Source organism: Homalodisca vitripennis, chromosome 3, assembly GCF_021130785.1.
Source record: "Homalodisca vitripennis isolate AUS2020 chromosome 3, UT_GWSS_2.1, whole genome shotgun sequence".
Lineage (NCBI taxonomy): Eukaryota > Metazoa > Arthropoda > Insecta > Hemiptera > Cicadellidae > Homalodisca > Homalodisca vitripennis.
The window spans coordinates 81,832,885-81,847,990 of NC_060209.1; the positions used below are offsets into that span (position 1 = coordinate 81,832,885).

The following is a 15,106-nucleotide window of genomic DNA, read 5'->3' on the forward strand; positions in this document are numbered from 1 at the left end:
TGTTAAAATTTTAGTTTTATGTATTATGTAAACTGATGTAATTTGTGCGTTAACAGGTGTCTGTCTGGTACGGATGACAGACACTTGCTGTTTGGGGTGGATCCTCTGCAGGAAATCTCAACAGAGTACTCCTCCTGCAGAAAAAAGCTATCCGAACCCTAGCGGAACTACAACACCAATAAAGCTGTTAACAAGCATTTAAAACCTTGAGAATTATGACAATCACTGCCCTTTACATACAGGAAGTAATACTATTTAATGTTGACCAACTATAGGTACAAACAGGGAAAACCCTACATACACATAACACACCTCATGCAGGAAATTACATACTACCTCTACATCGGACATCACTTTTCGAGGAAAAACCATCCTACATCGGTGGAAAGCTGAGGAACCTTCTTCCACAAACCATGAAAACCCTGAAGGGAGCAGCCTTGAAAAGATGCCTTCACAACTTCCTGGTGGACCACCCAATATATACCATCAAAGAATTCACAGAAATAAATAAGGAAGATTGGAAACTCTGACATGACTCCTGACATCTCTTATTTATTACTGACATTACTCTGTAATTTGTTAACATTGTGACACTATTACTGTTCTTGAAGAATATGTTAATAAGAAATATGACTATGACTATGACAGACTGGCACATTTGTAAAATTAATATTTGACTGGCACACACCATAATATGAATAGTTCAACCAAGTGGAAACCGGTTTGTTGCATATGAAGAGATTTCAAAGGAATTTGCAGTGAGTGGAAGAAATTTAATAAATGTGCTAATATTAGAAAGTAAACAAACTTCTGATCTCTCAGATTGGTAATTTGGTTATAGTTTTAAACAGGTTGTTTATTGCCTTTAACATTAACTTTTTACTAAAAGAAAGGTAGTTTAATGCAAATTTATGTTTGACAATAGTGTGTAAGCATGCTTTGTGGCAATAATAGTTACAATATTAAATCTAAACTAGTTTTTATGGTTAATCATATGAATAATTTTGTTTGTTATTTTTGAGTAGTGTATTTTGTACTCATAAATAATAAACAATGTTGAAAGACATAACACTGCATTGATAATGTTTATTTTCTGTAAATATTACTATCATATAATGATGTTAGCCTTCTTCATATTAATATTAAGATAATTAGTTCCCTCGCTCATTTGAGGCATGTTCAATATTTTATGTACAATGATTCGACTAACCATTATTGCTTACAATCACAACCATTGTTATTTCAAACAAGTGGATTAACTGGTGTACGATAAAGCTCCTTGTACAATTTGATCCTAAATCTTTCATTTTCAAGGGCTCAACTATGTGAGACATCATTGACTAGCTAAAACTTTAGATTTGTCTTAACCAAGCAATCATGAACATTAATTTCTCCTCATGTATATTCACGGTTGGAGAAGTCACATAATAAATAGTTTCATCCTAACAAATTAATTTCTAGATTGCGTAGGTTATAATATAATAATTTTCGTGCTTGTATATAAATTATTTATTATCATAATATACTGTAATCAGCTGTTTGTGTTCGGTATATTTTAATACAAAGTTCTGTTGTTTTATTTTGGCGTCACAATACTTTACCATGAAACTTAATGTCTCTGGCAGTTTTTGTCAGTTTTATTCATTATTATAACAATATTGCATCTCAAACCAAAACTAATTTCTCTTGATTCATGATTTATTTAGAATATTTTTTAACATTTGCTAATAAATAAATATACTATCTAGAATAAAAGAATAATAAAGTCGGATTTGACATAAAAGTAATATTGATTGAGTTATAATAACCTAAATATCAGAAGATGTGTAAGAATCATCTTCAAAAGTTTCTTTAGTAAATTACAAATATTTTGATTCTACAGTTTACTAAAAGCTTTTGCAGCAACAAACGTAAAAGTAGAGATTAAGGTAATGAAGATTGAAGCACGGACTTGAATTTAAGAATTGAGTTGAAAGAAGAAGAGTTGCACTACCCTACACATACCAATGAAAACACTACAACTTCTTTCAAAAGAACACAAACTTGTAGTGACAAAGAGATCCTTTCTTTAAAACAAATCAAAAACTTTGTCTTTCTTGCTTATAAAAGTATTCACTAGTTATCCATAATTGGGAACAGAGGTCAAGGCTGCTAGAAAGTATTAGTAGCCAAGCAAGTTTTATGAATATTTCAGTGTTATTTTACAACTTTATTAATTGACAATGCCCTGCAATTAGTTCCTTTGTTACATAGACTTATTGTAAAAAGAATGAGATTTTTATAAATGTACCTCTTACTGACTTGATCTTGCTCCTTGCGCTTTATTTTACTTCCACAAATGTAGACAACAAATACAGTGTTTAACAGTGTGGGAGATATGAAGAACCTCATGAATACACCATGACAAATAGGAAAAGCATCCAACCTCTAGAAAATATCTCTGAATGCACAGATTTCACAAGTTGTGTGATGCTTGTCTACCAGGGAGTGTGTATCAAGCAAGCTTTCCTATGAAGAGAAGTGTGCACCTCTCAAGTTTCCCTACTAGGAAAATGTATATAGCAAATATGGCCATGGAACTTAAAGTATGACCAATCTTTGCCAAAGCAAAGTGCTCTAATACATGCACTCACAACTTTAATGGTTTTAATGGAGAATGATTACCTCCTGTAGGGATATTTAAAAATATCATCAGAATATGTTTTTTAATTACATATTTATGTATAGTTATATATATATATATATATATATATATATATATATATATATATATATATAAAATTAAAACATTTTTGAATTGCCTAATACATAATTTTAGAGGTAATATATAGGTTTTCCCTTCCCTCTAAAATTATGTATTAGGCAACTCAAAAATGTTTATTGGGTTAACTCATTGAGCAATATTCTAAATTAAAGGTCTGTTGTGGATAAATGTGAGGCAAAACCAGTACAACCAAGAAAACCAATTTCTGACCACACTGTCAAAAATGGAAATCGTTTGAATAACAGTGAAATCATACTCTCTCACATTCACTATTCTTCTTCTTTTGTCAATGAGGACCTCTGAAATATCACAATTTAATAACAGTTTTAACACTTCCCTGAGGGGTTAGGGAATTTGTAAAGATGAAAAGAAAGTTATTCCAAATATGATGTTGCTTTGAAATAGCAAACCTAAAATATTACTCCCTTAGGATGTCACATTATTACACTGTGCTAAGACTCATTTTCTTTATTTCATCAAATATTTAACATTTAAATTAGTATAACTACTATCTTCTCACATGAGAACAGCACATTGTACCTTTTCTGAAACTTATGCATGTATGATGGAGAACTAGGAAGAATGATGGCCACAAATACATACCACTAGCTTATTAACTCTCATCTGGAGATCTTTGGACATCTAGGTTGACCGGAGACCTACAGGAGTGGGTGAATCAAGAACATGGCAAGGTAAAAGTTTCATCTGTCTTAGTTTCTCATTGGCTATGGTAATTTCTGAGTCAATCTGTTCAAGATCAACAAGTTTGAAAACTTGAAATGTCCCTACAGGCAAACAACTGATTGGATTGGAGCACAATGGTGCTTACATCTTTTGCTACAGAAGCTGGGAAGAAGACAGAAGAGACCTCATGATAGTCATTACCTAAGAATCAATGGACTTCAGGGTCTAAACAAAATCTCTGACCAGCTAAAAAAATTAACGAAGCAGAAGAAGGCAATGTAGCATCAGTTTAGGCCAGCCCAAAAGGAACAAATCGTAATTAGAGTATGAAGTGTTACTAGACGTCTTCAAGTAATACAGAATACAAACTCAAGAGGAAATATCCTCGTATCGCCTTATTATTGAAACGAGTTATCATAAGTCTTCTTATTATTGCTCTATGATTAATAATAATTTTCTTCAGTTAATATCATGAGGTAAACCATGCAGTCTATTTTATCCCTCAGTCCTTGTTCACCACTCTTATTATCTGTAAGTGTAAAAGTATTTTTAAAATAGATGTGATTTGTAGTAACAATAATATTAAAATAATATTTGTAGTAAAAATCAATTTTGGATTGGGATTTTTGTGAAAATGTTGTTCTGCTTGTAATTTCCTTCGAGTTCCATAATATTTTGCCTTTGACATTCTTTAATATTTTCCTGACTTTATGAGTATCTTACAAAGTAACTTTCAGATATGTCATTGAGGCAATATTTTAATTTCCATTATATTTGTCTTTTTTTTATGTAACTGCCAGTCTTGCATTTGGCTGTATATTGTTATCTGTTCACAGTTTATTCCAATAGTGTTGTATCAGTCTAAATCTATAGCTTACTATTCTACTTTCACTGATGAGTGACATGTATGGAGTATGTATTTTGTAAAAATGTATATGCTGTTTCATAAATTGTAATTCAGTTTATCATATTATGTGTTTGTAGTTAGAAAATGTCATGATTACTGTATTCTTTTACCCATTCTGTATTGATGAATCAACCTGTTGTTTTGCCAGTTTGTTCATGTGTTCCTGAGAGAAGCGATGTCAGTGGAGGAGTTTCTGGCGAGCGCGTGCAGTCGGAAAAACCTCAATCCCATGGAACATTTTGTGAGAGTGAAGAAAAGAAGGGATATGGAAGACCATAATTACTTTGTACCTCATCGAACGGACTTAATCGAGACTTATGTGAGTACTTGTCAAAAACTATTTAGAACAGATATACTTTAAAAGTCTTTGATCACAAGTAGGTGACCTTGGTATTGTATCTATGTGATGATTTATCTAGACCATCAGTATCTTTACTCTTACTCTTGACAATCTTAGTTGTTACAATAATAATAACTACTATATTGAAATTTCCACTAAAGTTATAATTAACCCTTAGCTGCACACACATGAGATCGTGGAGGTGTGTGCCAAGATCCTGTACCAGGTGGAGTTGCAGCGAACGACACTGGAACACATGTGGGGGTTCTCGGTAGAAGCAGAGCTGATAGAAAATGCTGACCGACAAGACGAACTGTGTTGCTATGTCAGCCGAGTTGAGGACAAAAGTGTTGCCATGCACAATGGTGAGAACAAATTTTGTTAATAAGCATATACTGTTGTTCTCTGAAAGTAGTTTGGTACTATGTACAACTTAAAATTTATAAATTTGTTTGTGAATACTTAAAGGATAGTACTAACAGGTTACACATCAGTTATCAATGTTATCCTAGCCACTGAGCCAGTCCAGCAGAAAAAAAATTTTGATATTCCATTTGACAAAAAATAAATAAATAAAAAACAATCATAACTTTCATATCAAAATGTATTATTAACTCATTAAATGTATTAAATGTAAAATTAAAATATTAACTCATAGCAGGCGGTGAGAAACCTCAGCACCTAGCAGAGTTATTTGCAGTAGCAGATGGTGTGGTAACAGCAGATAGTCCGCAGCATGTACACAGTTTACTCACAACAGTTTTTATTGCCCTAATTGCTAATCTTAAACATATTTTTATACATGTCTTAGTTAAATAGATTTTGAGTAATAAATTGTTAACTAAAATGTATAATCCACATTTATTTTAACCTATGAAGTGAACACAAACATGACCCGCCGCCATTTACAAATAAAACTAGTGTAACAGAATATCTAATACTAACAAATCTTTATTGTATTACTATGAAAAGAAAAACAAACCTAGCCGAGAGCATCTAAACACAGTCTAACAGAAATGTCAAGAAATACAATGGTTATTGTTAATAGCAGAACAGAGTAGGACCCAGATGCTGTGCTTTTGCCAGTAGTGGGTTAAACTATTGGGAAGTCAATTCTTGTGACTTGCCTCACAAGTGCATACTTCTCTCTAACATAAGAAAACAATGTTTTGTGCTCCATTGTAAAACAACTTTGCTTAGTTCAAGAAAGCTTCAACAAAATTCAATGTATAGCCAACTAGCCCAAAATCGGCTGCTGGATTAGAAAAGCCATTGATTAGCTAAATGCACAAAATTTAGTTGAAGTAAAAACTGCTTGGAAGTCTATATTGATTCTGACTTGTCAGGCAATGTCATTTTCAGAAATGCAAACTAAAGGCAATAAAATTTCCTTTCATGTCATAACCTTTTTAATGATCAAGGATTTTTGTGCCTTTTATTCATTCAAAATTTATTTTATGTTTACCAGAATTTTGGCTATTTGCATAAATAAGTAACAAGTGAATCTTTCTGTTTCTCATTTTTAAATATAATGAAAACTGATTAAATAGGTAAAATGAGTTTATTGTAGTGAAAATATTCATAATAATAGCAATGTTTATCGACTAGAATTTGGTGTTGTTAATTCTACATTTCTTTCATAGTATAGTAAAAGCTTTGAAATAAAAAATGACTGGTTATTTTAACTATCTTATATGAAAATTGTTAGGTACATATTAATTAATGTTGCAGTTAATAGTTTTTTTATGACTTTTCTTAAAAGGTCTAAACTAGTCAAGCAGTCTGTCTGTAAATACAGGTGAAAGTGATCAGCACCTGAAGAATTAATTAATTGTAATTCCAGGGATCATCAAGAGTGATGAGATCATGGTGATCAACGGAGCAATCGTGAGCGACCTAGACATGATGTACCTGGAGTCGGTGCTACAGGAGGAGTTGTCACTCTGTATGATGATGCGCTCGTCTCGCACCGAGCCCCCAGACCTGGCACCCGGCATCATGCGCTCCACTGATATGGAGATCGAGAGCCTGGTCTGCCCCCCACCCCCATCTGATCCTCCAGTCATCAGTGAGGAAATGATCTCAGGTCTCATTGTTCCTGCTCCAGGCTGGAGTAAGTCATCTAAAAAATTATCCTGTAAAAGTTTTACCAGTTCTTAAAACTTAGCATAGAAAGAAAAATATAAGTGTTTGTCACTAATTTACTAGATCAATGTCCAATAAAAACTTTGTTCTTATACTTTTAAAAGTGCTAACGGTTTGTATTATAAAGTTTTATGTCTATTTGTACATTGCTGTGATTTCAGGTAAGGAGCTTTATTCCCCTGAAGCGGAAAATCCTCCTGCACCTCCCAGTGAAAGTGGCAAACAGACATCTCGTGCCAACTCATTTGAAATTGAAAATCTTTTGAAGGTGTGTTTATTGTCTTACATTCTATGACATAAATATTATTTATTGGCACTGGTAAATAAATAGAATAGCCATTATAGACAAACATCCTTTATGAATATAAATTTGAGGAATAGACTTTATGATTTTCTTCCATCAGTTATAACTTGAGGTCTAACTGATGAGGACCAAGACCATGACATCTCATTTGACTATGTTTTAATGCTGTGCTGTGGCTTAGATATAAACTACATGTAAGCATATATTGGATTCTAATAACATTGGAAAGGATGAATGTAACATGAAACATAAAAATTTATGTCGTCTAGCCTGATTTAGCAAATATGTAGAATATAATGACATTCATAATAGTTATTTACTGATCAGTTATGTTAATTGGGTAGAGGACGAGAAGGTATTGGAAACCACACCTTTGACCTTTGATTGTCTGACTGAAGTATTAAGTAGCTCTCATGGCCACTCACATGTTTTTGTCATTTATCAACACACTTTTTAAAGATGAATTTTTTTATACACCAGTGGCATTTTAATTTATTTTACTAAAAGCTTTTAAAGGAAAATAGTCCAAACATATCTGTAATTGTTATGAACACCTCAGAAATTGATCCTACGACCTCTCAGCAGTCTTAGTCCTACAGTACAGTGAAAGCCATTTAGGGATAAGCACTATCTTTTTAAAAGCGCTTAGTTTAATTCAATCAATTACTTATACAACTTGTAACTTAAATAATCAACCAAGTAGTTTAACCCTTTGAGGACTAAGGGCTGATCTGTCATCCTCAGCATTTTTCTCTGGAGGACTTGTCAGCTTCAATCATCTTTGCAGAAAAGACCATGGACTGATCCGTTGGCTGTTTTAGGGTCTGTAATAAGGTCCTACAATTTATAAAAACTGTTGTATTTAACATTGAGTACAGATCTCGTGTATTTTTGGTTCTGCCTAAAAATAACTTTAAACATGTTAGTCCTCAAACATGCTTTCTGTACATTTAAGCACGTCATATGGATATGCCCATGCCATCGGAATTATGCTAAACGTGGCATACAGGAATATCCATATTGTCTTATTTTAGTGTATTTTGTAAATTTTTCAAAATGCTGTGAATGTGTAGAAATGCGTAGGTCTATTAATTTATGACTGTTGGTTGGGAAGCAAATTAGATTGCGTGTCTTGTGAAAAATCAATAAAAAATGGGTCCTATTCTTTTATTGATGTTTTGTCTTAAGATGCAAGGTGCAAGGTGGACTGTACATGTATACTGCGTAAAAAAATTCTTATATATTTCTTCTTCCGATAAGTAGAAAATAAATTTAACTTTGGCCAAATTTAAACTTTTTTAAATCTCTAAATGCATGCTAATTGAACCATGGCCAAATTTTCAGTGGTTTAAGGTCAGTCAATCCAATAAAAATGTTAGTGCTCAAATTATTATTTTTATAACATTTTGTTTCTACAAAAGTTTTAGATTTTACCATTTATGTAATAAATAAGTATGCTATTTGACTCAGAATCATATTTTGACTAGTTTTTATTTACTGTATGTCTGATGAGCAAGTGCTGATATAATTCTCTGTAACTGTGCAGACGGCAGAGCAAGTGACTGGATTCTGTCGCTCGCCAGGGGAGACACGGAAGTCCAGTCCGACGGGAAGTGTAGTCAGCACCACCTCACAGGCCCTTCTTACTCCCAGTCGTCAGCTTACTGATGCTGAGAAGTTGCGGAAGGTTATCCTTGAACTCATCGACACGGAACGCACCTATGTCAAGGTATTGAATAAAACACCTGTAACAAAAGATTCTCTCTCTCTTCCTCCTTTTCTTTCGACAATATCACGTTTTAATTGCAGTAATTTTTTAGAAGTTGGTGGGACAACAGATTTTAATTAATTGGACAGATAACTACAAGTAATAGGTCAAGGATTGTTATCAAAGTATTTCATTTTAATCAATTAAGGAAAGCAATTTCCAAAATTAATATGAAGTGTGTAAAACACTAACAAAGACACTATTACATATAGAATTAAAAACCAGTTTTGAAACAAGGCTGATCACAGACCTGACATTGGTGGTCTCAAGAACTAGGACAACTCAGTGTCTATAGCCTAAAAAATCAATTGCAGGAGGAAGCTGGTCCTTATCAGCATTTTTATTACACCTAATTCTAGTATAATATAATTATAAAATCCAGACACAAGAAGTTTTTATGCTTTAAAGTAGATTTAGTAAAAAGCTGAATGGATTGAACAGATTTTTCTGTATTGAATTTTAATACTATTGGTCGAAAGACTTCTTCTTTATCTCATAATGTAAGAATTTTTGTCTTTTCAATTATTAGTAATAACTTTTATTTCCAGCATCTGAACAGCCTGTTGGAGAACTACCTGGAGCCACTAAAGAAGGAGACGTTTCTGTCACATGCAGAGATCGCAGCTCTGTTCGGCAACATCCAGGAAATTGTGGCTTTCCAGCGGCAGTTTCTCCAGAACCTGGATGAGGCCCTGGAAATGGAACCAGACTTCCACAAGTTTGAGCATCCTAGTCAATTTAAAGTGAGTTTTGACAGTGAACTCTAATTGTAGCTTGTAAACTCTCAGACCTTTTCAATTCAAGCAACTTTTCTCTACTATATCACAAAAGTTGTACGCATTACAGTGTTTTAGGATAATTAAAATTGTGCAGTAAATTTTCTAACGTGAAAATGTTTTAGTTATAATATAATACAATAAAATAATCAAATGTCTCACCCATTTTATATTTTAATTGGTAACATAGAGAATCTAGTTCCCATCCTTTTCCTAACATAAGTAAAATATTCTAATTGTTCAGGTATACATTAATCAATCAATCACCATACAGCTTTTTCATTACAGCAGGAAAAGCATCACTATCGTTATCCCCTAGGTTATGCATGTTCTTCAGGTTTTTCTTCACTACATGTATTTCAAATTTTTCCCTAACATTTTAAAGCAAAACATATTTTTGAAGCTGATTAAATACAAAATAAAAATCCATTTTAAAATGAACCAATTGAAGGGGGACCAGTCCCCCTCAATAACTGAATGAAATAAAAACCCTTAAAGATGATGGACTGCCATACATAGTCAGGAAGCTGTGGGTGGAATGTTTATTCTTGTCCAATATTTTATTGCCCTTATTTACTTTGAGTTGTACATCCCTAGATGGAATGAAATCAACCTGATAACAGATACTACTAGAGTGAGAATGGAGTGACACTACATCCTTTACATGTGAACGTGTTTTGAGATTACATTTCAATGATATGAGGTGAAATATGTTTAAAATGAAAGTTATTAACATAAGCTTGCACTTTTTAGCTCTCTTTTGAAAGGTAAAAGAAAATATTTTGGTATGTTATTCATTTAACTGTCTGACGTGCGAAAGCAAAAAGAGAGAAGTATGAAAATAATTAGTAAAATAAGCTGCATAATATTTCATATAACGTAACTTTCACAGAATTTTTGGTATGTAGGAGAATACAGGTAGATGATTTATATTTTAGATGTTATGTAAATATTGTTATCTTTAAATATTAATTTATCTAAAAGAAATTTTGCTCATTTGTTTCAGAATGTCCTCTTTTCAATCGGCAGTGCTTTCCTTTATTATGTTAATCACTTCAAGTTGTATAGTTCATTTTGTGCAAGTCACTCCAAAGCTCAAAAAGTTCTTCATCCTAGTAAGTATGATACCATTATTTTGCTAGATTAATATTTTGCTATGGTCAAATATTTTGCTATCTGAGCAGTATTTTGTGTTTACTTTTTGACCAGGAGCCTGGACTAGAGTCAGTATATTCTTAAATATACCTCACCTCAATATAATGAATTAATAATTACTCATTAATTAACTATGATAAAAGTAATAATTTTCAAAGTTAGAATGCATTGGAAATTCAACGTTTTATTAGTCAAAACCTCAGTTATGGAAAAGGTACCTTGTGGTAGAACTATATTAAAATAATCAAAAAAATGTCCTGCTTTCACTAGAACTTTGTTCTAATTCTTTAATTATTCACTAAAATTCAGGAAAGACTACTTTTTAATAATGTTTCTTACGTAATGTAGGCCTATACTGGAAAAGGGACCTCTTCTCATTATGGCAAACCACATGGCCGACAAGAGGTTCCTGTTCTGAGGCCATGCAGCAACTGATGAATTAATTTATTATAACCTTTTTAAGCTTCAATTTGACTTTTTAAACTGACATGTGCTAGTTCTATACTAAAATCAATAACTTTGACCGAATTTACTTGTTTTAGCTGTACTAAACATTTTACTTTGCTGACAAGAGGTAAAATGTTTCACTTTGTCCTTTTCACTTTCTATCTCACGCATAAATGATAAAAGAAGCTGTTTTGTTTGGATCAGTTTCTGGGTAATCAAATCCTTTGATTCTTTTCTTGAGGATTTGGTTTATATTTTCCAAACATTCTTTATGTTTGATACGTAATATAAAAATAAACCAGTCCATTCATTCCCCTCCGCAAATGAAAAATCAAGTTGATGGGTTTGACGCCCAAATCAAATTAAAAGAATATATTAAAATACAGAGTAGATCATTTTACTATCCTATAAGCCAGTAGTTCTTAATTTATGATACGTGTGGCCCTTTGGGATTGGAGACAATTTTTAGGAAGTACGCAGAAGGGTTCACAATTATGTAATGTCAGTATCTAAAGATATTTATTGTTTTGATAACGTCAATGTTTTTAGTTGACTTGAAACAAGCACTGGGAAATCATTATCAAGGAGTACGAAGAGAGTCTTAGGCAAGTTCTAGGGTTAATAAGCAAATTCATAACTTAGGAAGAGGCACACAATTTTTTTAAAAAGAGGGTATAGTACTTTGAGAATCCTTCTTGTAATCAATTAAACGTTCTATTACAGCATTTAATATTTAAATACATTTAAACCTAGACAATTGCTTGAATAGAATCAATATTATTTTCTCCTTTGTTCAGATGAAGGTAACCAGGCACTTCAAGAGTTCCTATCAGCTCGTAACCCTCGGCAACAGCACTCCTCCACCCTCGAGTCGTACCTCATCAAACCTATCCAACGAATCCTGAAGTACCCTCTCCTCCTGCAACAACTACGAAATCTTACAGATCCGCAGTCAGATCAGCATTTACACCTTGTTGGTGAGTTTTTGTGATTTACTGAATTACCTTCAATAAAGATTGTTGATGAGGTGTTTTTCTAATATGCCTTAATTATTAGCTTGGTTGAAAGATATTAATCCATAATAGACCACTGACAGTAAGAATGATAATACAATATCAGTCATATCATTATCACCCATAGTCCACAGAAATAAACCACTTTCTATATCATTGTTTTTTGATGATACCAGTATTTGGTACTGTGATATAGAACTTGATCATACTGGATCAATTGTATGATCCACAGCTCCCTAGTACTTATTAACAAGTGTTTCATGGGTAAGTCTATGACTTCTTAATTTTCTCTATAAATGAAAAATATCATGCAAATCTACAGATTATTTTTCTTGTTACATTTTTTTACGTTTTAAAGTATTTTGCAATTTGAAAGTAATGTTTGAATACATTTACTTTCACTTTAATTTGTGATGGGTGGATACCAAAAACTGTGGTCTGATTCTCGATTCTGAATTTGTTTCCAATTCCTATATTTTTTGTAACTAAGAGCATAATACGCTAGATAGTTTTTTTTATGTTAAAGCAAATCTGCCCAGTACGAACAGCTTGGTAAAAATTTCAAACCACTTTAAGGAAAAAGCATACAAGTATTCATGTATAAGGACATAATTATACAACTACACAATTTAATGAAATCAGCAAAAAAATTTTTTGTTTATTTAACATTATGCAGCGGACGTCTGTGCATATACGCTGTAGACAATTGACGATGCAAGAAAAATATTATTTATATAACTACATTAATTTGATGATTTGGTTATATATCTACATTTTTTCATGTGAATAGTACGATAATAACTCATTTTGGCGATAGACAGTTTGTAATCAGCAGGCTTCTGCGAATAGACTTATTAATGATTCAGTGGATTGAAGATTCAGCTTTAACACATCATTATCACATCGTGATATTGTGAAATTGTTACTTTCCAAGCATATTTTAAACACTTCTGTTGATTGCGGTAAAATATTTTGAAAATTTTGGAATCGGAATTGAATGAAAAGAGATTCAGTTTCAAGAATCCTCAATATCACTAAGTATCATATCTCACTTAACCAATAGCACAGTGTAGTGGGTATGGCGGTTATTGCAAGATAACCGATTCAAGCATCGAACGTGGTTGCTGCTTGGATGGGTGACCGCTGAGCGATTCTGTCCTTGCAAGCAGCCCGCCCACTCAGTCATTATTAGTGGTTCGGAAGTCACCTCTAAGCCATTGGTCTCAAGGCTAAGTGTTCAAGAGGGGCTTCTTGGCCCTAACTTCTCATTGTAAAATAAGATATTCTTTGACTTTATTTTTATCAAGATATTGAATATCGGAATTGACCAATCCCTATTTTTAATAATAATAACTTAGTGTCCCAATTGTGAAAACCTTTTTAAGAATGTGAAGAGTCAAAAGTACTTTGATATTGTATAGAATTGTACAGCAATTCCAGGAATCAAAATCGAAATGTCAAATTTTGAAATTTCATCCAGGAATGTTGATATGAGCTAGAAATTTATGAAATTTGATCAGTATTTTTTAGATTAATGGTTTTGTTCTGAATAAAATTTAATTATCTAAAAAAAAAGTTTAAAATTCAGAGTGTAAACTTTTAATGTTTAATAACAAGGATAAGTTATGTTTCAAAGCTGGAGACACACTTGATAGTAATGTCTGTACGAATACCATATCTATTTTTTGTAGTAAAGAAGTGAAACAATTCTGAACTAGATTGTTCCATTTCAGAGGCCTTAAAAGGAATGGAGAAGGTTGCAGAGCATATTAATGAAATGCAACGAATTCATGAAGAGTATGGAGCTATATTTGATCATCTGTTCCGACAACACCAAAAGTCATGTAAACAAGTAAGTAAATGTAATGTAATGGTGCATACGTCTTTAGTACTAGTGGTATTAAAGATTGTATATGATTGAAAATGTGGTTAGTTTGACAAACTAAATTATTGTATTATAGTGTTCTTTTCGTATTTTATTTTCAAGCTTTGTAATTACTGTGATACGAAACATGTGAGGCAATGGAAAGTCCCATCTTTGCTGATGCAGTAGAGACTCACTCATTCAATTGCCACTTATCTAATCCACTGCCACTATGTTGATCAATTTACCTCAAGAAAAAGAAAACTAAAAATTGGTCTGTTTTTGTGCTTCAGTTATCTAGTGTCTTACTATGCACCACAATATTCGGATCAGGGTCTAACCATTGATGACCTTTGGGTCCATAGGGTCCATTTAAATCATGAAAAAATTCTGTATCTCTAGCAAATTCGGTAGAAATCAGGAATAATAAATAATTAGCAGCAAAATACATAAATAATTCTATAAAGTACCCTAATATGCATATAGTAAAAAAACTCATTGAAAGAAACAAACACATTTGTAGAAGAGTTAGGCTGATTCAGAGTAGTAATATTTTTAATAACTGTGTAGAGTATTTGCAAGTCCTCTTTATACGCCAAGTTTATGTTCTATATAAGTTTTTTTTTTAATTTCTTGGCATGACCATAGATACAGACTTAAACTGGACTCAGCATCCAGATAATTTCAGCAAGAAACTTAACGTCAGCCAATTTTTTTTAAAACAAATAGTTTCTTTCAGCAGCTTACAGACATCAGCAGCTTATTTCTCACGTTTTGAATCCCAGTTATGATATGGCATTGATACATGGGGTGGCCGAACATTTTTTACAGGTCTTCAATGAAACCTCTTTGTACAAAAAAAAAGTCTTAGAACATTAGCAGATTCCCATTGTTATCTCAATTTATATTCATGACATGATAGTGTACGATGATGGGGAG

General features: G+C 32.6%; 1 protein-coding gene across 17 annotated transcripts in view; it reads left to right on the forward strand.

The window, feature by feature from the left end:
* LOC124357111 (protein still life, isoforms C/SIF type 2) overlaps nt 1-15,106 on the forward strand; it is a 911,156-nt gene that overhangs the window by 875,595 nt on the left and 20,455 nt on the right. For all 17 annotated transcript variants that reach the window (XR_006921921.1, XM_046808566.1, XM_046808571.1 and 14 more), the window contains 9 exons: nt 4,504-4,674; nt 4,874-5,060; nt 6,539-6,808; nt 7,002-7,108; nt 8,691-8,873; nt 9,461-9,655; nt 10,695-10,803; nt 12,088-12,267; nt 14,037-14,155. Coding sequence is in view for 16 of the 17 variants with exons in the window: in XM_046808566.1 (XP_046664522.1) it covers nt 4,504-4,674; nt 4,874-5,060; nt 6,539-6,808; nt 7,002-7,108; nt 8,691-8,873; nt 9,461-9,655; nt 10,695-10,803; nt 12,088-12,267; nt 14,037-14,155 (1,521 nt within the window). In the remaining variant the exon portion in view is untranslated. The remainder of the gene's footprint in view (nt 1-4,503; nt 4,675-4,873; nt 5,061-6,538; nt 6,809-7,001; nt 7,109-8,690; nt 8,874-9,460; nt 9,656-10,694; nt 10,804-12,087; nt 12,268-14,036; nt 14,156-15,106) is intronic.